Raw genomic sequence first — 24541 nt, forward strand, 5'->3', positions numbered from 1 at the left:
AAAAATGCATATGTACATTTCAAGAACTTTTATTTTTCCACAAGCCATCCAGCATTTAAAGATAAGGTTGTGTCACTGTTCATGGACAAAGAATCTCTTCTTGACACTCTGGAAAATAAAAAACAGGGTCAATAGACTAAGTCCAACATAAAAAAAATGGACAGGGTTAAAAGTTAGGTTTTACCAACATTAGAAAGGCTCTCTTTTCCTCAGTCAGCAGGCCTTCATCCCACTGCAAAAGACGGCACCATATTAAAGCCCTAGGAGGAAAAAATATATAAATATTAGACATCCACTGCAGAAATAGGGAGACTTAAAAATGATCTGAGTCTTTATAAGAGGGATCTCCAACTGCAGTCCTTGAGGGCCCCTGTCCAGATCATTTGGGAGATATGGAAAGCATACTGGATAGGAACCCTGAGGACCAGAGTTGGAGACACCTGCTCTATAATGACAAGTACCTGAGAGGATGTTGGTGTCAAAAAGTGTGCCATCCACCAATGTCACCCTTTTTGGGGAAGTTTGTCTGGTCATCTTTCTTCAGCGTTGATTTGGTCAACTTGGGTGGACACTGAAGAGAAGCAAGATACACAATGAGTAGGTTTAGTACACGTTACAAGAAAATAAATAACCTCCAACTGCAGTCCTTGAAGGCCCCTGTCCAGTTTATTTTCCATCACATCTTGATCATTTGATTCAAATGTGGTGGGAGATAAGGAAAGCATACTGGATAGGGACCCTGAGGACCAGAGTTGGAGACACCTGCTCTATAATGACAAGTACCTGAGGGGATGTTGCTGTCAAAAAGTGTGCCATCCACCAATGTCAGCCTTTTTGGGGAAGTTTGTCTAGTCATCTTCAGCGTTGATTTGGTCAACTTGGGTGGACACTGCAGAGAAGCAAGATACACAATAAGTAGGTTTAGTACACATTACAAGAAAATAAATAACCTGAAACACTTGGGTCCTACATCGTCCACAACCTTTGCCTTGGCTTCTTGACAGCTGTCACCTCTTCCACCGTCCGTGTCCGTCCGTGGCTTTAAACCTCTGCAAAAAACACAGCATGATTATAGAATTGCTCATTTAACCAGTGGTCCCCAAACTATTCCAGAAAGGGCAGCGGAGGGTGCAGGTTTTCATTCCGATCTGGTATCCTAGTAGTACAATCACTGGATTGCATTCAGGTGATTCTTTTTTCAGCAGAAAAACCCCATTGGTTAAACTGTTAATGTTGGATCTGTTGGAAGCAAAACCTGCACCCACAGCAGCCCTCGAGGACCAGTTTGGAGACCTATAATGAGGGAAAATTGTTATTTTATCATATGTTTAAACTCAAGTGAAAAATGGCCCCTGCGCTTTGGTTGACTGAATGTCTCAAACGCATTTAAAATAAAACAAATGAAAAGGTCCAAGCCCTGAGGTCTTCCTTTAAGAAAGTGAAGGGAAATGTCTATATTCTATAAAAGTGTACCGTTTATTCCTTACACCTCCACTGATGGCATTTATGTGGCTGTGAGTTATCCACACAAGTTGTTGCTATTTAAAAAAAAAAAAAAAAATCAACGCCAAGCCAGTTAGTGTTTTCATTCAAAATTGGAATGTATCATAATGAAAAACAAGCTATTTTAGCAAAGCCGTGAATACCGAAAGCTGATATTTAATGATTACACGGATATAGTAAATAGAAACTACTATTGAAAAAAATGACTCACTTTGCTGACAAACAGCTCATTATGGCGTCGACAAGTTGCTCCTTTTTGGCTGTTATGGCCCCATTCTTGATGTTTCTCAGCAATCCTTGTTCGTTGAGGAACTGAAACACACAATGGAATGAAACATTAAGAGCTGTAGCTAACGCAATGTAGCCAATTTGTTTGCAAACATTTGACTGTCTGCATCATCCACGTTGGGCCACATGACGCGATCGAAGCATGCTACTACCGTCATAAAGCACTCTTCAAATGACAACTGGGGCTTCTTCGAAATCCCCCAAATGACAACGTACCGTGTCCTGTGAGAACTTGATCGGGTCTTTCTTCGGTAAATCGTCACTTCTGAGCTGCCTGCAGTCTACCAAAGGACTAGCAGCTGGCTCATCCGCCATTTTGAAGGGTGGAGCCGACCTTTGAACTCTGACGTGGGTAATACGTATCAAAAAAAGACACATAAAAGTACATTGTTTTCATAATACTAACGTGTATTATGCGACACATATAAAAAAGCATCAATAATAACCTCATACAATTGAAATATTATTTAGGAATATAGCCACATTTTACTCACCAAAAATATTTTTTATTTGTACATAAAATCCATCCTCCTTTGTTTCCTTCTACCCTAATGCGGATAAAGCGGTTCAGAAAATGAGATGAAATGAGACTATACATTTACTTATTTTACATGATCATTTTTAAAAAGTCTTAGTATACATGGTCATTTTTTAAGCCTTACTATACATGGTCTTGTTTTTAAGAAAAAAATCCTTACTCTACATGATCAATTTTCATTTTCATACAGTTTTTTTTTTAAAGAAAAAAGCTTTACACGGTCAGTTTTTTAAGAAAAAAAGCCTTACTATACATGGTCATTTTTAAAGCCTCACTATACATGGTCTTTAAAAAAGCCTTACAATACATGGTCATTTAAAAAAAAGAATCCTTACTATACCTGTTCTTTTTTTTTTTTTTAAATCACGTCGCCCAATTTCAAATAGCAACAGTTTGACTAGCTCATCATCGGCCCAGCATCTCATATCTCCCCGATGGCTAGAGATAGAAACAAATTGAGTAACAAGCCACTAACTGAAAGAAATTCCAGTGAAATAAATCACAGCATATCATTGTAAGTCCTTAATAGAATGCTTTGGGACGATTTCACCATCACTAACTCGTTGCTTTTTTACCTGCTGTCAACTTTATTTTTTGTTTTGAACAACAACTCAATGAATACCTAAACTCTATTTTTATTATCATCAATTTGTTGCAATGCTGTCAAAACCAAGCACAACAGTAAAGAAAACCTCTTTTTGGCACAATTAAAACAAGTGTAAATGTTAGTCACTCTTGTTCGTGTGCGGTCGATTGGTCGCCGGTCTTTTGGTGCCGGTCTTTAGGTCGCCCGGAAGTTTGGTCGTCGTCTTTTGGGTCGCCGGTCTTTTGGTCGTCGTCTTTTGGGTCGCCGGTCTTTTTTGTCGCCGGTCTTTTGGTCGCCTGATCGGCTACTGCCATCTACTGTCAATTTATTAAATAGCAGATGGTGTTTTTATTGAAGCAGTCCAATGAACCTTCATTCTCTGTGGAGAACTTGCAATGTTGAAATACTTTAGATTAGATGGTCATTTTTATCAAACAAATAAAAGTATTAGTATACTTTTAGTTAGACAGAAATTTAGATCGTTTCAACAGTATTTAGACTCTAAATACTGTTGAAACGATCTAAATATCTAATATCAAAATATCAATAAGAGCACTCATTTAACACATGGGCTGCTGCCATTGACTGTCATAGGCGTCCAATGAACCTTCATTCTATCTGGGAGAACTTGCAATTTTGAAATACTTTAGATTAGATGGTCATTTTTATCAAACATCAAAATATCAAATTCACAGATGAGGTTTTGATTGAAACAGTAACACTTAAAAATTCTAGCAGTAAAACTTACAAATTCTGTACAAAAATTACAAATACAAACTTACAAATTATGTGCAAAGGGAATTCACAGATGGGAGTTTTTATTACAAATTGTATGCAATGGCTTGCAGGTAAAAAAAAGCCTTACTATACTATGTCGTTTTTTTAAAGAAAAAATGCCTTACTATACTGTCGTTTTTTACAGAAAAAAAGCCTTAATATACTATGTCGTTTTTAAGAAAAAAGGCCTTACTATACTGTGTCGTTTTTTAAGAAAAAAAGCCTTACTATACATGGTCGTACTTTAAGAAACAAAGCCTTACTATACTATGTTTTTTTTTTTTTTAAGCCTTACTATACTATGTCGTTTTTTAAGAAAAAAAGCCTTACTATACTAAGTCGTTTTTTTAAAGAAAAAAGCCTTACTATACCATGTCGTTTTTAAGGAAAAAGGACTTACTATACAGTGTGCGTGCGTTGTTATCCGTCTCCTTGTACCCTAAGATCGGCTGGCCACCGATTCAGGATGTCCGCCGCCGCCTCTGGCCTGGAGACAGCTGGGATTGGCTCCAGCATCCCCCGCTAGCCTAATGAGGATAAAGCGGTTCAGAAAATGAGATGAGGCTTATATACATGGTCATTTTTTTTTTAAGAAAAAGCCTTACTATACTATGTCGTTTTTTTTTCAAGAAAAGGGCCTTACTATACTATGTCGTTTTTTAAAGAAAAAAGCCTTACTATACTATGTCGTTTTTAAGAAAAAAAGCCCTTACTATACTGTGTCGTTTTTTAAGAAAAAAGCCTTACTATACATGGTCATTTTTTTAAAGAAAAAAAGCCTTACAATACATGGTCATTTTTTATAAGAAAAACACTTTACTATACATGGTCGGTTTTTTTAAGAAATAAGCCTTACTATACTACGCATTTCGTTTTTTAAGAAAAAAGCCTTACTATACTATGTTGTTTTTTGTGAAAAAAGCCTTACTATACTATGTCCTATTTCGTTTTTTATGAAAAAGGCCTTACTATACTGTGTCATTTTTTTTAAAGAAAAAAGCCTTACTATACAATGTCCTATTTCGTTTTTTATGAAAAAACCTTACTATACTGTGTCATTTTTTAAAGAAAAAAGGCTTATTATACTATGTCGTTTTTTAAGAAAAAAAGCCTTACTATACTATGTCGTTTTTTAAGAAAAAAGCCTTACTATACTATGTCGTTTTTTAAGAAAAAAAAGCCTTACTATACTATGTCGTTTTTAAGAAAAAAAGCCGTACTATATACTATGTTGTTTTTGAAGAAAAAAGGCTTACTATACTATGTCGCTTTTTATGAATAAAGCCTTGTAATACATCGTGTCATGTTTTTACGAAAAAAGCCTTACTATATTATGTAGTTTTTTTTTCAAGAAAAATGCCTTCCTATACTGTCGTTTTTTAAAGAAAAAAAGCCTTACTATACTATGTCGTTTTTAAGAAAAAAGGCCTTACTATACTGTGTCGTTTTTCAAGAAAAAAAGCCTTACTATACCATGTCGTTTTTTGTTTTTGTTGTTTTTTTTTTTTTTTTTTTATACATGGTCATTACAAAAATAAATAAATAAATCAAGTCGTCAGATATAACCAATATTACTGGAGAGTGTCTTTCCACAATTCGGATTTTCGTTTCATGACAAATGGTCATAAAATAAAGGAATTTCGAATTTCGAATTGGAAAAGTCCTCATTGAGCCGTCTTCTTTTCTGTCCTTGCGCGATCTTTGAAACGATTAAAAAACACTAAACGCAATAGGATTTGGAGATATTATGACTGCAAGTGGAACTACTCTATCTTTATAGAAGCTTGCAATGTAGAAAACGGGAGCATTTCTTACCTTTTCGGCATGCGGCGAGTACACAAAAATCAGCCAACGTCAAAAACAACAACTTCTTGGTGGACTTGTGTTCATGTCCTTTAACAAACGTGTCTTGGTTGGTTGGAGCTGACCCAAATGAGGCCCTTTACAAACAAAACAAAACCATGCATACAGATAAACGAAAACCCTTTTTTTTTTCATTCTTTTCCGGTCCGTTTCACTTCCGGCTCACCAATGTGACGTCAATTAAGGGAACGCCCTCGACTTTTTTTTACTTTTTTTCATATAATAGTTTGAAATTAAAGCCTAGTCTTATGAGATGCTACGCCTTTATATCAAATCAAAAGTCTTTATTGTCATCATATGCAGCTGTGTATAACAAAATGGGTGAAATATCATTCATCAGGGCGCTCTTAAATGGGTCAAAATGGTCAAAAGTTTGCACTTTGATGGCCCACGTTTGAAATAGGTTCAAAAAAAGTCTTGAATTGCCTCTTGACAGTTTAGCTTTGCAAAGGTGACAAAGGCACATAGGATTTTTATCTTAAAAAATGACATAGTATAGTAAGGTTTTTTTTTTCTTAAAAAACGACATAGTACAGTAAGGCTTTTTTTTCTTCTTAAAAACGACATAGTATAGTACAGCTTTTTTTTAAATTAAAAAACGACATAGCATTGTACGGCTTTTTTTAATTAAAAAACGACATAGTATAGTAAGGCTTTTTTTTCTTAAAAACGACATAGTATAGTAAGGCTTTTTTCCCCTAAAAAAGACATAGTATAGTAAGGCTTTTTTTCTTAAAAAACGACATAGTATAGTAAGGCTTTTTTTTTCTTAATAAACGACATAGTCCAAGGACCCCCAATGCCCCCCAACAAACTTGACACGCACACAAATTCCATAAATATTTATGACATATGAAGGACCAGAAAGAGCAACTTTCACAGCGGCGGTCTACAGTTTTAAATAACTGCTCCAATAATCATCGTCGGAATAATAATAATAATAATAATAATATCTCATGGTAAGGGATCAGCTCTGCTTCACCATTTGAGGCCACATTTGATACACAAACATTTACAAGTAGTACTTGGCATTAAAACCATGGCGGTACAATATCTTAAGACACTTGGTGTTCATTTTCTTTTGTTCCGATAGCACAGAAGTTCAGCGACAGTCCATAGGAAGAAAAAAAAAATAGAGTCGAGGGGAGGTAGCAAATGAGGGGTGGGGTGGGGGGGGGGGCTAAATGGGTCACAGGCAAAGCGGAAACGTGTCCAATTCTCCACATTGCTACCAAGAATTTGCTTGGAACTTTTCGGAAATGTGACTTGATGTTATTCTTGACCGCAGGTTCATCCGCTTTGAACCGGACCTTTTTACCAGAAGCTCCGTTGACCTTCTATGGAAACATCTCAAGACGACCGTGGCGGCGGCGGCGGCTGGGAAATGGCACTTGGCGGAGGGACCTCCGGGCGGTAAGATAACGCCGGCAAACGCCGTGGCCTTAATGGGCTGTTTCTAAATGTTTGACCCCATTTTGTAGGCCAATCATTTGGACCGTTTCCGTTGGAATGACCTCAAATTTTTCACAAATTGTGTAGAAACGTTTCAGGTTTTAGTGTTTAACGTTTGGCATTTCTATCATTTCAGGTTAAGAAATACCATTCACATCAAAAGAAAAGGCATTTGGCATGTTGGAGGATATTCCGACTCCGTCACTGAACACAGGCAGGCAGGGAGGGCCCTTGGAGGCCCTTGGATGATTGCTTATGGGGTCCGTCTCACACTTAGGGAGCACATCCCGGTAATAGCCCGGTTACCAAGGGCAATGAGCTCTAGTGCTCTTGGTAACATAAGAGCTTACAGCACCGCGATGTGAACTCACGTAACCATTGGTCCATAAGTGTGAGACGGAGGCCAGAACCACTTGGCCAAGGGATCTGCCCGTGTTCAGTGACTGAGTCCGAGCATCCTCCAGCACGCCAAATGCCTGTTTCAAAATATTGAACCGTTTTAAGGACAGGGTGGGGGTGTGGGGGGCGGGGGGTCATATGCATGGCGGGATTGTCTTCACTTGAGATCAAGGATGTCTTCCTCCAGGGACACGGTGAGCGCAAAGGTGGCGTCGAGAGGCTGCGGCGTTGCAGACGTTGACGCCACCGGCGGCGGACTGTCGGCCCGGAGCAGAGAGGTCGCCGGCTCGCCCTCCAAAGCGGCCGACCCGTCCGAGTCGCAGAGCTCCGAGTCCAACCTGAGCACAGAGACGAGTGCGGACAGACAAACTCAGCGCGGGGGTACGTTGACTTGACCTGGCACTTTTCCACAGAGCCGGCCGGTTATCTCGGAGCTATCGCCGGGTACTAGTTAGTCACCGCCGGCCCGACTTGACAAATCGGGCGCCCTCCGTCTTTGCCGACAGCGGGCGCCCAATTTGACGAGAGCGGCCGGCCGAGATCTCGGGCGGCTGACCTGTCGCCGTCGCTGTTGGTGGAGGTGAGCGCTTTCTCTTTGAAGGTCTTCTTGCTGGTTTTCCTGGCCTTGGGCGTGCCACTCTCCGCTTTGCTGCTGCTGCTGCTGGGTTCCTCCGTCAGCCCTTTCAAAATCACATTTCTTTAGTCAGTGGCCCTTTTCAAAGCTTTTGGCCTCGAACACAAGCAAGCCTTAAGAATGGACACCCTTTTTAGAGCCCCACATTTACGTACTTGGAGATGTTAGCATCATAATAACACCAAACAAACATTGGGATAATGTTTGAAAGGTCCTGGCTTTATATTTGCCCACGAAAAGGTATACAAAATAGTCCGATGGCTAAGGGTCAAGCCGGCTATTGCCGTGTAATACATTTGTCCCTTTTTTTTTCTTCTATTTCCATCATAATAGGAATAGAAGATTAAAGAAGAGCTAACTCACCGAGCAGCTCCTTGCGGGTGCGGCTGGCTATCTCCTTGATTTCCATCCGCGACAGCGACAACGAAGGCGCGCCGGCGACCAGGGGAGGGGCGCTCGCCAGCGCCGACGACGTCATCGCCGCCGCGCTCGCCACCTTGCCGACCGGCGGCGAGGCCAGGGGTCTCTCGATGCTGCGGCCCACCAGGTTGCACAAAGGAATCAAGAAGATATGCTTGCATGCTGCTTCGCCTGTGTGATCAGACAACGGCCATCATATTGATGTGCAATAACACCAAAATCATTACATCAAATGTCAGCGCTATGAAAAGAAACTAATGTGTTCTCCTTTTTACGTGAATGAAAAAGACGCCAATGATGAGAGGGGGAAAAAATGGAGACGTGGCTAGAAAAATCCCCCAAGCTTTTTTGCCCTTAAAATTGTCGGGGCCGATTTAAGTTAACCGTCGCGAGGGTGACTCTAAATTTGGGCCGGTGGCGGAAAAAGGACGCGGCGTAACGATACCTTCGGCGTCCTTTGCCAAGTACGGCGAGAGCTTGGTACCGTAGGGGATCCGTATAGAGTCTGAACCGGGGACCAACACACACAAACACACACACACAGACACAGACACACAACGCAATCTACATTTAGGGAAAGGGTAGAGAGAAAAAAGGTTGAGCGAGGCGACGACGACCATTACCGTCCCCAAGCGGCGAATGGAAAAGGGGCATCTCGTGGCCGCTGGGCGACTGCGGCGACGTCTGCGAGCTCGTCTCCCTGGAATTGCAGTTGGACGCCGAGCTGACCGGCGCCGACGACACGAAGTAGATGTCCGACTGCCAGGGACGGACGGAAGAGAAGGGACAGGGTTAGGACGCGTGTAAAAGCGCTATATTGGAAAAAAAACAAGCAAATGGACAATAGAAAATAATTATCTCACCCATCCCAGGCTTTGTCGCACTTGGAATGAAACTTTTTGTCGTTCCTACCCTCTCATTTGTAGTGTGGCTATGTCATAGACAAATAAATGCTTTGTTCATATGACAATGGTGTGGCTGGGTTTTATGTCAAACTTTTCAGTCTTGACCTCAATATCCTTCATGCCATGTGGCCAATTTACATCAACAGCTCAACAGCAAGCTCTTTGATACTCCTTTCAAAAGCTACTTTCATCATTCTCATCGTTGCTTTCCTTTTCTTTAATGTCGTCATCACAAATCTTTTATCTTTTCTTCGCATCAGGCTTTTTCCTTTTCTTTTTAATCTCATAGTTGAAGTATACCTAAATGAATTTAATAATCAAGTGGCAAAACAATTACTAAAAATACTAATTGGCTTAAATAAATATGACACCTTCGCCTAATAATAAAGATCATAGCCTTTGAATAAATGTATTTCACTTCTGTATATTATGTCAATGAATGAATCCTCTTCCTAAAATGGCGGCGCGTCATCCTTTTAAACTTTTTGTCGCTATCTTCGCCGGTTCAAATACCAACGACGACATGGATTACAAGCTAGTGTCATTCAGGAGGGTGGCGGGGGGTGCCGGCCGGAGACGGCCAGGGACGGGTTGAACGGGTTCCTAGCTCATCGCGGGGCGCTAGCTAGCCTAGTATACATCTTTTTGGGGGAAGGAAAAGCGTAGCGCGTGTGGAGATCAGATGCTATTGAAAAAAAAGAGAGAGAGAGAGAGAGAGAGAGAGAGAGAGAGAGAGCACCGACCCTCGACGAAGCCAGCTGCAGTTCCGGGACCACCGCCGTGTACACCAGGTTGCCGTTGACCACCAGGCGGATCTCGATGGAGTCCGTGGTGAAGGCCAGGATGTACGGGAAGGCGCAGACTGCGGCAAAAAAAACCAACCAAGGGTTTTCTCATTTGGCCAAATGGACATTTTGGGAAGATCGGCCACAAAGTACCGATGGCGTTGGGCATCTGGTTCCAGGTGAAGTGAAAGTCGGACGCGTTGGATTGGATCATGGGCGTGGAGCCGTTGAACGGGCAAACTTTCTTGTACGTGCAGATATCTGCAATGGGCAGGAAAAGGAATCCCACCAACCCACAGAGCGGCGCTTTAGCGCCATCGGCGTATACTTTTGCTCCAATTCCGAGCGCGGCCGCCTACTCACAATTGTAGCACAACAAGAGACCGGCCTCGCCGTCCTCGTACACGTCGATGGCCGCTACGAAATGGACCTGAGGGCGCACAGAGAGAGAGAGAGAGAGAGAGAGGAATGAGCCTCCTGGCGCTCGGCGGCGTGGCGTGGCGTTGGCGTCCACGGCACCCTGTTGGCGTCCACGTGGTGCAGCCTGTAAGCGTCGCCCGTGCTCTCGTTGATCAGGTCGAACTGATGCTTGTAACCCACGCAGATCATGTGGTCGTTTTCGCCCGTGGGGCCGTCCACCAAGGCCATGACCGCGGGCGGGTCGCACAGGCAGATTTCCTGCGGGCGGTTGACAAGTTGCCACCTGAGTCGCCCTTCCGCCCTTGCCCACGTCACGTACGTACCCGTATGTATTGGAAGTCGTCCACGGGCGAATCGGCACCGCCCACGGCGCAGAAGCCTTCCGAGCGTTTGCGCGTGATGAGGAGGAGCTTGTTACGGATGGCGGCCACGATTCGCAGCTCCGAGCCGTGATGCGTGTTGATGGAGTACAAGTGGCAACCTGGCCAGGGGGGAGGTTGGCGTGACCCCAAAATATCAAGCATATAAATGGTCCAAAACTAGCACGGAGGCCCACCTTTGGTTTTCTCCAGCTTATTCTCCCGGCAGTCGGACTTGCCGCGGACCGGCTGCCGCTCCTCCAAGTCCGTCCGGAGCGCGCTGAGGCGGAACACGTACAGCCGGGCGTCCTTCCCTGGCAAAGGCACAAAGTAGCCGCCATCACACAGAAGAGAGAGGAAAAAAAAAAAAAGAAACATTAGAGGTGGTGCTCAATAGCCAATCACAGATTTGATAAGCAATCAAAAGCGACAGATTTGTGATCCAGTGTCCAAAGTGTTGGTCATGTTCCTCACCTTTGTCCGCCCTGGTGACCAGCAGGTCCTGAGGCTCCACCACGTGCATCTGCTTCACCGGCAGCGTCTTGTCGAACACGGGCACCGGCGGCGGCGGCGACGGGGACGGGATGTTCTGAGCCTCTGCAGGAGGGGGCCGCTCGTAAATCCCAGGGGAAAACAAAGAAAGAAAGAAAATGCTCCGTCGACGGGCGGCGTGGCTCACCAGTGCTGGATAGAGGCGCTTCGGGGCCTGCCGAGGGGAAGAAAAAAAAGGAAATATTGTTGACATTTGGGATGGAAAGTAGTGCTTTGCCGCCATCATTTGAGTACATTGGTGCCCACGTGATTAGCAGCTTCAGTGTTTGCCTTCATTTTGTGGTCAGAATATGTTATTATTATTATTTTTTTTGCTCACCGTCCAGAAGCAGAAGCCCCGCCGCGTCGGTTGCCACCAACAGGGAGCGCCCCCACGAGTCGGCGCACACCACCTCGTGGGGGAAGCCCACGCAGAAGGACTGCGACTCCCATGGCTCCCTCCTGCACAGGCCGGTGGTCACCAGGCTGGTGGGCGCGTCGCCTCGCACGATGGTCTTCAGCTTCAGGGCCTGAGGTCAAAACAAAGGCGTGTGATGAGCGCACGGGCCCCCAAAAAAAGATCGTCACGTCGCGTTTCCCCACCTGCCCTATCCTGACGAACTCGGCCTGCCGCGCCTCTTCCTTTTTGCGCGCCGACTTTGGAGACTCGGGCAGCACGTCGCTGAAGGAGCGGCGGTTCAACATGTTCTGTGGGGAAAAGGGGACCTAAAATGTAGAGATGGTGGAGTAGAGAGGAGGAAACAGAAAGCAAAGCAGAAGCTCCTCAGAGGAAAGCGCAACTACTATTATGTAGTATTTCAGCCATGAGTCAGGTTCGTTTGTATGTACTCGTACGTTGGTTCCCTCTTGTGGCGTAAAAAAAGAATGACTCAATTCAATGTTTAAAACGAATGTTATAGCTGTAAAAAGTAGGGGGGGGGGGAACTTACCCCCTAAAAAGGTTCGTCTTTATAATTTTTATTAAAAACAAACTCTAAAAGAATCTTCATATCTTTTTTTTTAATGACTTAAATAAAAATGATGCAAATCATTCATAAATACAATTGGAATTGTATCACTTTTAGTATTAATAACAATGTTTACTCGGGACTAAAACCGTGGAACTGGATGAACCATTTTTTTAAATTGTGTATATCTTAAAAAATATATGAAATCATATTTTTCTCAATGTTTGTTTTATTAATTTACTTGATTAAAAGAAACGCAAAAATGTAGAGTCCGAGTTGTTACTGAATATAGTGTTTGTTTTCTAAACAAGTGTGGGCAGTTCCAGTGTGAGGACTTTTGCCAGCCAAAGTGGGCGGAGAAAAAGCGCCGGTGACAAAAAAAGGCAAGACTGCGGTGGAATCGGTCGCTCGGCGTTTGCGCTGTGGCGCAGTGGGCCGCAGCGCAACGCGGCGCGGCCCAGAACACAGTCAGCAGCTTCTCCAGTCGCAGTGGTGACAAGGAGAGGGGGAGGAGAAAGCGGCAGTGGGGGGCGGGGATGCAATAGTTGTGCGTGTCTTTGTTTTGGTCCGGGACCCAAGTCCCCCTACCTTATGCAACTCGGGCACGAGGTCCTGGTAGAGAGAGCGGATCAACATGTCCAAGGTCCTCTGACGCTTCTGGGCAAACGTGGGCGTCTCCAGTGTGGCTTTCTCTCCGTTGATTACTGCATCAACACAACCACATTGGTTCCGTAAACTCCTCCCATTTTTACACGCACACAAAGACAAAAGCACTTTTCATTTTCAAAAGGACCACGTTCCCCCCGAACGGAACGGAGCGGAACGGTCGGAAAGCCGTCTTACATTTGACGAGTAAAAAATCCCTGAATTCCTGATGATCGGTAAAGACGGGCGGCGACGGCAGAGGCGGTCCGAACAGCGGGACGCTCTCTTCGGAAAAAATCTTCAACCTGCCACAAATAAACGCAGAGAGACCAAGTCGCCTCAACCCGCCCAAACGCTGGTCCCACCTGTAACTGTCGCTCTGGCCGTGATATCGAACCAGCGCGAAAATGTCTGCGGGCGTCGGTGAAGGAAAAGGCGGCGAGGGAGGAAACAAACGGTGGTCGCCGGACTACGCCCCCGGCGGAAGGATACGAGTGAAGTGCGATCGGATCATGGAGGGCTTGAAAGAGCAGGACGCCGCCGCTGCCGCCACCGCGTCGTCGTCGCCTTCCTGGAAAACGATGGTGACGATGTCGTTGCCGATGTGCCGCTTTCTCTCCACCTGAACGGAAAGGAGTGAAACACGGCACCCCGGCGGAGGCGGACGTCCAGGCGCACCTGTTGTTTGTTCTCCTTGGAGTAGGGCAACAAGGTGGACACGTGGAACATGAGCTCGTGGCCCTGATACACCGTGGAGATGGATTTCATCCCTGTAGTGTCGTCTGGAAGAAGGAAAAAGAAAAAGGGGGATCCAGAGTTTGCCATGCTAGCATAGCTTGAGTTCGTAGGAGCAAAATATTTCAGGCTCCATTATTTGGAGAGTGAAGTCAGGAACTTGTTACTTACTCTTGGTGTCGAGGCCTCCCCGGTAACCGGCCCATCCTTGCAACGTGACCGTGTCGCCCAGCAGCTTGAGAAACTTGTCAAAGCTTTCGCTGCCCATTTCTGACAAAATAGCACAAGAAACGGAAATAGGCAGAAATAGCCAAGGCCTTTTTTGGGCGTCGGCGTTTGCTTGCGCTCGCTACCGTTGCTGAACATCTCGTCGTCTGTGAGCTGGCCGTCTTTGGCGAACAGGATGCCAAATTTGAAATTGACCGAGCCCTGAGGAAACATGGCGGGACGGACGGACGGACGGACGGTCGTCAGGGCTTTGCGCTCCATCCAACATCTTCATTTCTTACCTCTTGTTCCTCCAACACCAGCAGATCCTGAAGGAGATTGGACACAAAAGGGCGAGTCAGTATGGCAAGCAGACGTTGACGTTGCGCGACCACCCTGCAATGTGACTCCAGCTTTCTGCTGACCTACCTTCTGAATGTCAGGGTTGAGGATCTCCCGCGGGCCTTTCTCGAAGCGGTCCATGTTCATGGCGCTGTCAAAGCGCAGACGGAGATGGTGAACAAACAACAGGGGAAAAAACAAAACTTTAATAGCAAATGCGCGTGTGCTCACCTCAGGATGGACTTGACCGATAGTGTTTTGGTGGGACTGTAAGGAAGGCTGATCTTCAAGGTGCCCTGTTGGGACCAGCGCGGGCGACAAAATGGGTGGGCGGGCGTCAGAGCGTCAGTGCGTCCCCACATACCTTTGCCAACAAACCAAATGTTGGAGATCCGTGGGTTGACTGACCGTTTTTCTCCAGAGGATGGCCCGATACTGCGGAACCCGCTGGTTGTTCTGATCAGACAGGACCACCGACAGGTAGAAGGGGTTCTTCTCGGCGTCCGAGCCCACGTAGTTCTGGTGTACTGCAAGGACACGGTGCACACAACAACTTTTCTTCAGACAAATACAAAAACAGCATTCTTTGGCTTTTCCGTTTTGGCCGGACTCACCTTTACCCAGGAAGTACTTGAAAAACCATCTGGTGTGGTACTCGGGGTTTTCCAGGTGGACGTCGGTTCTCCGCCAGGTTCCGGGAGCGTGCTCCGAACTCTGTTCGTCACAAAACAACAACGCTGGGATTTATTGAATGTATGTATTCATTCGTCATGTATTTGAACATGATTTGGGATTTTGATGCATTTAGAGTTATGTTTTGATTGAAATGTCTTCAATGAGATGAGATGAGTCTTTACAGGAAATTCACTTTGTTGCAGTAGCAAGAAGGTGAACAGGAAAACAGACACAGGGAAAAGACATTGCAGACCTAACAGAATAGATCATAAATAAATAAGTCCATTTTAACCAAAGTGGGGATTTGGAGCTAGAAGCCAATTTTTTCATTGGAAAGTATTCATGGTTGTTTAGATTCAGTTCGCCACGTGGTTGTAGCTTCCCTTTTTTGTGGCCTCCGGGGACGGGGACACGATGAACGGAATAAGAACGGACAGTGGGGGTCCAAAGACGAACCAGCATATGTGGCCCCAATCAAAGATGGTGGGGGGCATCTTTATCGGTGGCCTACCTCATCTGTGGAGCCGTTCTCCACCCTGAAGCGTCCTGCCCTCTGAATGGCCCCGTCCGCATCGCTGGAGATCAGCTGTCGAGGAAGAGGACACACGGGCGGGCATCCAATTAAAAACAAGCCAGGACCTCACATTTGCTTGCAGATACAACCGGAAGCCCTTTTCACCACGGACGGTGCTAAGCGTCCAATCCATTCCACCTGGGAGAACAACCCATTGGACATCACAAACTCATTTGCACTAAAAGCCAAAAATGAAAGGAGACACGCGATTGGACGTCCGTGGTCGTCAAAGACTTGACCTTTTTGCCGTTCTAACGACTTTAACCCTTTACGGAGCGGCAGGCCTCAGACCGACGGACATTTAGGAGCGTTGGATGGCGTGGGGGCGGAGCCGGGGCACCCGCAGAAAACCCACGCGGGCACGGGGACAACACCCAATGGCCACGATTCAATGCCTGTCCCAACGGATGGGGGAATGGCGTCATATTATGAGTCCAAATCCACAATGCACACACCGCATATTGAGAGGCAGATCATTATCATCATGACAATTGCGGAGCGAGGGTGTTAGGTCACCAGGCAACTGGGTGTGTGACTCGCGCCTGGTGACAGGCAACAACGCACCCCCCCCCCCCCCCCCCCCCCGGCAGAGGTCATTGTGAAGATGCGACAAGAAATGCGAACAAAAGAGACGGACGCGTCAGTGCAACAGATGGTGTGGAAACAGGTTGATCCCGAGTGAGCCTCCCTTTACTGCATTTTTCATGAAGATGGGGCTTACACGGCTAGCATGGGGGAGAAGGAGAAATGTTCTCGGATGGAGCGAAGCCAATCGTTTCACTCGTTTGCCACCTTCATTTGGACTGCCGAGGGCAAGGGAACGTTCGACCGAGGGCGAAAAATTGATTCAAAAAGAAAAATCGACCTAAAATGGAAAAAAATAAAAGTCATTTTGGGGTGAAAATGTGCTCCAAGTGGAGCACGTCTGCCACCCACTTTGCCCTCCCCCGGAGGCTTTTTGTGAGCGCTGTCACTTTGGATTAGTCCACCCACACCCGCCCCCCCCCCCCCGCCAGGCAGGCACGGCGTGCGGGTGTCCGTCCGTCTGACACCCGAGGACGCCTGCTGCTTGCCACTCGCCAGTCTTCACTTGCCTTTTCACCCACCGCACATCCAAAAAGCACACTTTCAAACACATGCTAATATCTTGCCAGTCCAATTGAATGAGACAAAGGCGGCTAACGAGTCAACGTACGGTGGTGGGTGGCGGTGCTTGATTTTGGTGAAAAGTTGGCCAAAAAAATTCACCTCTTGCCCAGAAAGGAGGCATCAGCCATTTCAGAAGCTTCAGGTATGGAAAGTCAGGGCTTCCTTTAGAAAACAAATGCTAGCTCATGGCATCGGGCTGCAAAGAAACTCTCTTGTCATGACTAAGTAGTCTTTTATTTTTTGAGGCCATCCGTGACATCATCCTGATCCTCAACATGCAGGCACTCCGGCACAGCCGCAAAATAGTCGCTAGGCGTCTGTTGCCGCTGATTGTCAGCGTGCCTTTCCCCCAAAAGGCTAATCTGGCCCAGCAAGCCGTCTTGCCTTTAAGGAAGCGCCACGTCAGAAACAACAATGACTCGACAACGTCGACGGCCGTCGACGGCCGTCGACGGCCGTCAACGCGACGACGACGACGACGGCGGCCCGGATGGCCAATGGCACTTGGAACTTTTGGGCCGGTTTTTGCTCCGGGCGATGCGGGGGGAACGCCTGGGGTGCCATCTCTACAGGGGGGGCACCAGAACCCTCCCCACAAAATGGAGCATTTGTCCACGTCATTTCCACGGCGAGTCACTCACCAGTTCCACGGAGCCGTAGTGCTTCCTGCTGAAGTCTCCGCGCCGGCAGCCCAAGTCCTCGGAGGCCGAGCTGCAACGTAAAGAAAGGAGCACTCGGTCAACGGCAAATCTCTGGCAACAAATTTGCCCTGGATTTTTTTTCCCCATAGAAAATAAACAAACACATAAAAAACAACAAACGAATAAGTTTCTCGCATTTCCGTAGTCTGAGATCTGTTTTTTCTCCATTTTGTGAAGAATTTTGCACAAGGTTGAGCCCCGCGATTGACTTTTGCGGGCCACACAAAATTCCACGACAAACTGTGCTGCGTGCCATTTTGTAAAGCATTAAGCTTGGTTAGCACGTATAATAAAGCTAATGTAGACAAGACCATTCTGTCTGAAGAAACTAGGATAAACAAGTGTACACGGGGGTGCTGGAGCCTATCCCAGCCAATCGTAGCGGTTAACTTTCTTTCTTAGCGAGTTGACTAGCATTTAACCGTCGGATTTGACCTAAAGCTAGCTTTTGGGATCTCCTAAATACAGTCATTTCAATAACGCCATGCATTTTAAGATAGGGACACACTCGGATTGGACGCTCATCTCCGTCAACCACAGCCAACGCGTTCACGTTCAACACGTTGGAAAAGGAAACGCAAGCAAGGCGCGACAGACGGCGTTTTGGCCTCGGCCATCGCCGCTTTTCTCCCGAGAGCTCCTCCCTAGCGAACGCGCGGCATTGATTGAATTAAGTTGGATGAGCGTCACGCCGCCACCGCGTCTCCGACGTTGGAGAAGCGGCGAGCGAGCGAACGAGCGAGCAAGCGTGCGACAGACAGATGCTGGAAATTAAAATAAAGGCAGCATGCATAATGGATCACCACGCAAACGCCGGGATTTTACCGCTGATTGAAAGTCAACAGTTTGGCGGAGGTGGGATCCACGCCGCTCATGTCTCCTCCGACCAAGTGACGGACGGAACAGACCCCCTCCCCCGACGACTCGGCGCTAAGCGAACATCCTCCTCCTCATCTTCGCAAGCCGCCGCGGCGTCGGCCGACAAGGACGCTAATTGGCGAGGCGAGGCGAGGCAAGGCGACTCGGCCACCTTCTCTCCGTGCATGGACGGCGCGTGCGCGTACGCCAGGGCGACACTTTTTCTGTTTTGTTTTGCGGGCTCAGCGGGAGCGAAAAAGGCGGTCGGCAGAAGCCCCTCCCCCCGGCCCCCGTTACGTCAGCGACGTTTCTCTTTGCGCGCGCCGAGGTCAGGATGCAAGATATCGCCTTCGGGCTTCCGGAATACAACAATGGAAGGGGGGGGGGGGGTTAGGGCGCGGGTTGCCTCGGACGTTGATAGACGTCCAATCGATTAGAGATGGCGGGGACGATAAACTTGTGACTTTTTGATTTGCAAATGCATAGATGAAGATGTCGTGGATGGATAGAATTCCCTGGGCGAATAAAGGGGCGACCCCCCACCCCTAGCCTCCAGTTCTGAAATGGGGGGTTCACTTGCTTGGATGGGCTCTGACCTGGGGCTCATTCACTCTTCCGCCATTCATTCTCAAAAGAGTCAGGTGAAACAAGAGCTCAGGTAAAGACGATACCGACACAAAAGCCGCAACACACACACGAATAAAGGTGAGCAATTGGGCTTCACACTACTGGACGCCTCATTAATATTTCATCAAAAGAATCCCCCCACCCTTTGTACAAGTGCGTGGGACTGGAAAAGCACCAAAAGTACGCATATTTGATGTTATTGTATAGAATAGATAAGCCATATTACTTGTTGTATAACAAGTGGCGGATGCTCAACAATATGGCAAGTCTGCCCTCCTGTGGTCAAATACTGTCTTTGCACCCAATAATAAACGACCCAAATGATATTCTATTTTATTCGCGTAACAAGTCATTGATAGCAGCGCGTGAGACTGTTTGGAATCTATTTGAACTTTTAAGAGGCTGGCAGTGAATTATTGCTGATATAAAATATATATATAAAGACTCAAGAGCGTTATTGGACGCAGCGACAGTGTATTTATAATATCAAAATGCGAGGCACATATGTGGACGGACGCCAGGTCTTTCTGGAAAGTATTACTTTTTTTAATGAATAAAGATTATCCCTTGACCCAATAAAAGGCTTCACACGGGTCAACGGCTAACTTTTTTTTTTCTTCCTCCGCAGATGGCGCCGAGGAAAGAAAAAAAAAAGAGACATTTCCCAGTACGGGCAAAGTGAAGCGTTGACCTCGAGCTGCAAACATTCTGCACGCCAGGCGTCGGCTTCGGCTTTAATTGAAGGGAGCCGCCGTATCTTGGTCGAAAAAGCGACCCGCCCGGCTCCAATCGACTAGAATGGGAAATGTTTTTCCAGCCTTCTCAGAGTGCTTTTTAATAAGTCGGTATGCCCTAAATGGAAGCAGATGTTCCCGCTGACGAGTAAAAGTTGACATAACGCTCCTATCAAACTCTTTTGCCTTTTTTCCCCTCATCATTCCAGTCTATTTTTGGGGGGGGGGGACAGACAGATGAAGGCGATTGGCTGGTTGCTCCGTCGTGTCGAGCTATGCGGACGCATACGGGAGTGATTAGGCACCCCCGACAAAGCGGCTAAGCGCCATTTAAGTCGTTCCAGATGGAAATGTGCAAAATACTACGCACAAACTTGCATTATTTGATATTTTTTAACCGGTCCTTAGAATTTTCACTTGTACAGACGCTCCCCTACTTACGAACGAGTTCGGTTCCGAGCGATTGTTCATAAGTTGAATTTGTTTGTAAGTTGATTCAGTGCTATATTTTGTATTATAATTTATGTTTAAGGCCTATATAAGTATATTGAAGGTTGATATAAGTGCATTTGTATGTTTAAGGCTTGTATAAGTAACACGCATTGTTTTGTACTAAAAAAAACATTTAATAAAATGGAGAGAATATGTACAGTACTGTATAGAGAGAGAGAGAGAGAGAGATTTATGTATTCGAAACTGGCCAAAAGAAGCGATCTAATGACGATTACAGTTTTCTTTTTTTCATCATAAATGATGCGGTAGCACTGTATGGCATCATTCAATTGATTTGCAAACTTTGTGCAAGGTTCAATATTTGGGTCCTGCTGCTCCATCTTTCTGTTTATAAATGGTACTGACGGTCGAACAAGTTGTATCCCCGTGAAACGCTCACCACTCTCACGCGCACCAAGCTTCATTATTATTGCCACTGGTTTCAAATGAAATGGCTTGCCTCTTCCTTGCACCTCCCTCACTAGAAGCCTTTCGCTTTTCACCAACCATATTGAATAATGGCTGCACGAGATATTTCATGATAAAAATGAAAAAGGTTCTTTGCGCACTGGAGATACGTCACGCACTTCCGCAACTTCCGCACTGCAACGAACTGGGCAGAGGAAGGTGGATGCTGGGTGAGCTGAGCGCTCACAGCGCCAGACGTCGCTATTAGCGGCGGAAAGAAGCACTACTTGGAAAAAGGCGCGCAATACAAAATCCAACTTACGAACATTTTTCGACATAAACGCAATTTGCAGACATGTTCGTATGTACCGTTGTTCGTAAGTCGTATGTTCGTAAGTAGGGGAGCGTCTGTATTGTATGTCAGAAAGTAACGCGACGGCGCCATCTTCTGGCATCTAAGTGTCAAGGAAATGTGTAGAAGCTTCATTTAATCCGAAAATAACGGTCTGGTATTATATAGATTTTTTTACTGTGTAGTTAGGGGCTTTATTTAGTCAGAAAGTAATCAAGTAAATGTGTGATAGTGATGCAGGGAACTCCATTTAGTCTGAAGAAAACGATCTATCCTCAAAGTAGTGCTTTGTTGGCACACTCGAGTCAAGAAACGGCGTTAAAGCGAAGGACGTGCCCGTGTTTGACCTCAAAATAAGAACGTCAGCTAGGGTCATGCTAAGCTAAGCTACGAGGGGAAAAGCAAGAGTGGCTGCATGTCTGCCTTTTCCACACCGCGGCCGAGGGAGGAGGAGGAGGAGGAGGAGGAGGAGGAGGAGGAGGAGGAGGAGGAGGAGGAGGAGGAGGAGGAGGAGGAGGAGGAGGAGGACACGGTCGCTGGCGTTCAAGCGGTTGATTGATAACCCACGAGGCAAGGAGAGGTCTTCCGGGAAAGTTGCCCGGTCGGTCACGTGACTTACTCAAGCCATCGTAAAGAGGAGAGGAGAGAGGATGTGGACGTACGTTATTAACGTTAACGGCTCTCGGTCAATTTGCATTTGCCTCGTTAGGGGTTCACGGAATAAGCAGGACACGCGGAGCAACAATTATTCCAACGCAAAGCAGCTTTCCTCTAAAATAGCATTAATAAACGGACCAAATTTGCCATTCCTAAGCGTCCATCCACACTCTGACGAAAGCGGAAGTCACCCGCCGAAACATGTCAGGTAACAAAATGAGCTAAAAACACCATTGTCTGTTATAAACAAACGAGTCAAAACATAGATCATCCCAAAAGGCAGGCCGAAACTCAAGATCGCCCTAACAAAACCCTGTGAGCTTTCATTGGAAACAATCTTAAATCCAAAAGAGCCGTGCAACCCTGACGGCGTCCATGTTGGATCAGGGCTCGGGAAGCTTTTTGACAGAGAGAGCCAGAAACAATTCCTATTATCAAATGGTATTCCTTCAGAGCCATACTCATAATTGAAACGACATGAAAATGTGTCATCCATAGAGCCACATAGGGCTCGGGAGCCGTGGGTTCCCTACGCCTGTCTTAGATGAAGCCATCTTGCGGCATTCCCTGGCAAACGCAAGCCCCCTCGATGACTACCCGCAATTTGGATTCCCAAGCTTCCCCCAAAAAGAACCAACCCATGGGCAGCCGCCCTCAAGTCGCTGGAGGTCTCGCTCCTGATTGGACGAAATGAAAAAAGCGTTACTCGCCTAGTCAGGTGTGCGGCGGTCGGTCACGGTTTGGCGGACAAACGTCAGCAAGTTTGGATTTGTTTTCGGAATCCCATCGCCAGCCCACGCTACTTTGTCGGGAATATACGGTGGGGGGGCGGCACGGGGGGGACACGGACGGACGGACGGACGGACGGACGGCGTGGACGTACCTGGTGATCTCGAAGCTGCAGCCCTTGCGAAGGAGCAACGCTCTCTTCCGCATGATGCCTTTGTCTCTGCCCAGGTCCACATTTTTGTCCGAATTCATGAGCCCGCCGCACTGGTCCAAGCGCTTTCCACCACCTTCCAAAAAAAGCAGCAACCAAAAAAAAAAATCCTTTCCGGGCGAAAGCGATCCTGCAGACTGCTTTCCACCTCCGCTGCCGCCGCCGCCGCTGCCGCCGCCCCCACCCTCCTCCTTTTTTCTCCTCCTGCGCTTTCTCAGACGGGACCAAAAGGTTCGGCGAGGGAACGGACGCACCGTCGCCGGCCGGGCGGCGCTTCCATGCGGCCTCGGGGAAGGGGGGAGCGCGAGCGTTGGACGACCATGGGCTGGGGGCGGGGGGGAAGCGGGAGGCTTGATCGGGGCCGGGGTGGGGGGACCTCTTCGGCCGGCCGAGTCCTTGTGGTCGTGGCTCGAGTTACTCCCGGGTTGTCTGGCCGGTTACTCCTCGCGACTACGCTGCCGCCGTACGCAGTGACGGAGACGCCAGGACGGCGAGAAAAAGGGAGAGTGAGAAAGGGGGGGGGATCCTGGGGGAGAGAGAAAGAGAGAGAGAGAGAGAGAGAGAATCTCATTAGCTTGATGTTGAATCCATTTCAACTGGCAATGATCAGCCATCAACAGCAGTAGAATTGACCCATTGATCAAAATATGGATCCGCCTAAACCCACTTTAAGCCATTTGAGATTTTTGCTAACGTTTTCAGAACCTTGGCACAAGATGGAAAAACTCACAAGTAAGAAAAGAATTCCTCAAACGGGTTCATGCTACCACTCTCCCTTTATTTTTCCTTTTCAACTCAACTAAGTCTCAGCAACCTTAATGACTGAAACTGCACCCTTCATAGAGCAAGAAAAAAAAACGGAAACATTCCGTACCGCGTACCCTCACGAGCCTTGTAGGGGCGCTGGAGCATATCCCAGTCAACAATGGCGTGGACACCGTGAATGGCTTGGCAGCCAATGGCAGGCCACAAATGACCATTCACTCATCGCTGGGGCCAATTTTGAGTGATCAACCCGCTAGCCTAGCGTGCATGTATTTTAGGATGTGGGATGAAACCGGAGTACCCAGAGAAAAGCCACAAAAACCCCACCCAATGAACCATCCATCTCAGAAGCGTGAGGCAGATGTGCGACCACTCTTTTTTTGCAGTTTTTCCCATGGCAAGCCATCCCATCCCACCCACTGGGCGCACTTCCATGTTTATCACGGTGGTGTTTTGAAAAGGAATTCTGCAAGCGTGACTCACTCCAAAACCAAACGAGCGTTCATCTCCACTGTTGACTTAAACGCCATCACTTCAGGCCTCGCCCTATTCTCGTTCCTTATTGGCTCCATTGAAAAAAGGAAAAAAGTCCAATCTATTTGAACCGGGAAGGTTGAGCGCTACATTTTTAGCTTTAGCCCATTTTAAAGTGTGGCGACTCATACCTTAGTGAGAAAAATAATCGGATCTACTTTACGGCCGTCGCTCGTTGCCACAAAAGGTTCGAAGGAGCCACGGACTCGGATTTAACCAAGGCGCGCTCGTTCCCTTTTTCTATCAGATAGCTCCTATGCTAGCACGCCGCTAGCCAGGTTCATTAGGCATTTTACGAGCAAAGACGGCTCCGTCGGATGCTCGTTGCCGTGACAGAACAATCGATGCTCGCCCCGAGTGCTCAGTGGGATTTCCTAAACAAATGCAGCTGCTACGCTAGCACACCGTTAGCTCATTTGTCGTTGCCATTTTACAGCCGATGCTTGTCGCCAGTGCAGGAGAAAAACTTCAAACTAGCTTCGTGTGTCTAGATTAGTGAAGAAAATATGTTGCAGGCATGACGCAAAACACACCTAAGAAATGGCTCAGCAAATTTCATCTGGCCTTCGTGTTTGTTTACTTGGCCGTTGATTGGAGCTCATTTGGTGTAAACCAATTAAGCAGCCTGGCAGGATGCTTCTGCCTCCGCTAATTCAGGGCTAATCCAACAAAGAAAGGCCACCCACCCTCGTGCGTGAGCATTTGTGGCATGAAAAAA

The 24541-nt window shown here is 46.8% G+C and overlaps 2 protein-coding genes across 11 annotated transcripts; both read right to left on the reverse strand.

Annotated features, from left to right (window-relative positions):
- Positions 1-13: 13 nt before the first annotated feature.
- LOC144090478 (peptidyl-prolyl cis-trans isomerase FKBP3-like) lies at positions 14-5694 on the reverse strand. Of its 10 annotated transcripts, XM_077621951.1 has the most exons (10): positions 5508-5692; positions 4093-4219; positions 2286-3304; positions 2008-2134; positions 1715-1815; positions 971-1049; positions 784-889; positions 462-571; positions 189-260; positions 14-108 (listed from the first exon to the last, which is right to left on the reverse strand). In XM_077621951.1, exons 4-8 carry the CDS (start codon positions 2104-2106, stop codon positions 531-533), a joined length of 426 nt encoding a protein of 141 aa, XP_077478077.1. In that variant the 5' UTR covers positions 2107-2134; positions 2286-3304; positions 4093-4219; positions 5508-5692; the 3' UTR covers positions 14-108; positions 189-260; positions 462-530. The 10 variants fall into 10 exon arrangements, with proteins under 10 accessions (XP_077478077.1, XP_077478076.1, XP_077478069.1 ...); XM_077621950.1 differs by lacking the exon at positions 2286-3304; XM_077621943.1 differs by having other exon boundaries at positions 2008-3232.
- Positions 5695-6382: 688 nt separating this feature from the next.
- garnl3 (GTPase activating Rap/RanGAP domain like 3) lies at positions 6383-23039 on the reverse strand. Its single transcript, XM_077621958.1, has 28 exons — positions 22468-23039; positions 17397-17466; positions 15544-15618; positions 14972-15071; positions 14766-14884; positions 14589-14653; positions 14445-14508; positions 14318-14344; positions 14162-14237; positions 13980-14078; positions 13752-13855; positions 13566-13695; positions 13439-13484; positions 13272-13378; positions 13017-13132; positions 12064-12168; positions 11801-11990; positions 11404-11526; positions 11127-11243; positions 10894-11051; positions 10670-10828; positions 10514-10580; positions 10304-10411; positions 10109-10227; positions 9084-9219; positions 8404-8631; positions 7963-8086; positions 6383-7744 (listed from the first exon to the last, which is right to left on the reverse strand). Exons 1-28 carry the CDS (start codon positions 22563-22565, stop codon positions 7564-7566), a joined length of 3111 nt encoding a protein of 1036 aa, XP_077478084.1. The 5' UTR covers positions 22566-23039; the 3' UTR covers positions 6383-7563.
- Positions 23040-24541: the final 1502 nt, after the last annotated feature.

The sequence above is a fragment of the Stigmatopora argus genome, chromosome 16 (assembly GCF_051989625.1).
Source record: "Stigmatopora argus isolate UIUO_Sarg chromosome 16, RoL_Sarg_1.0, whole genome shotgun sequence".
Taxonomy (NCBI): domain Eukaryota; kingdom Metazoa; phylum Chordata; class Actinopteri; order Syngnathiformes; family Syngnathidae; genus Stigmatopora; species Stigmatopora argus.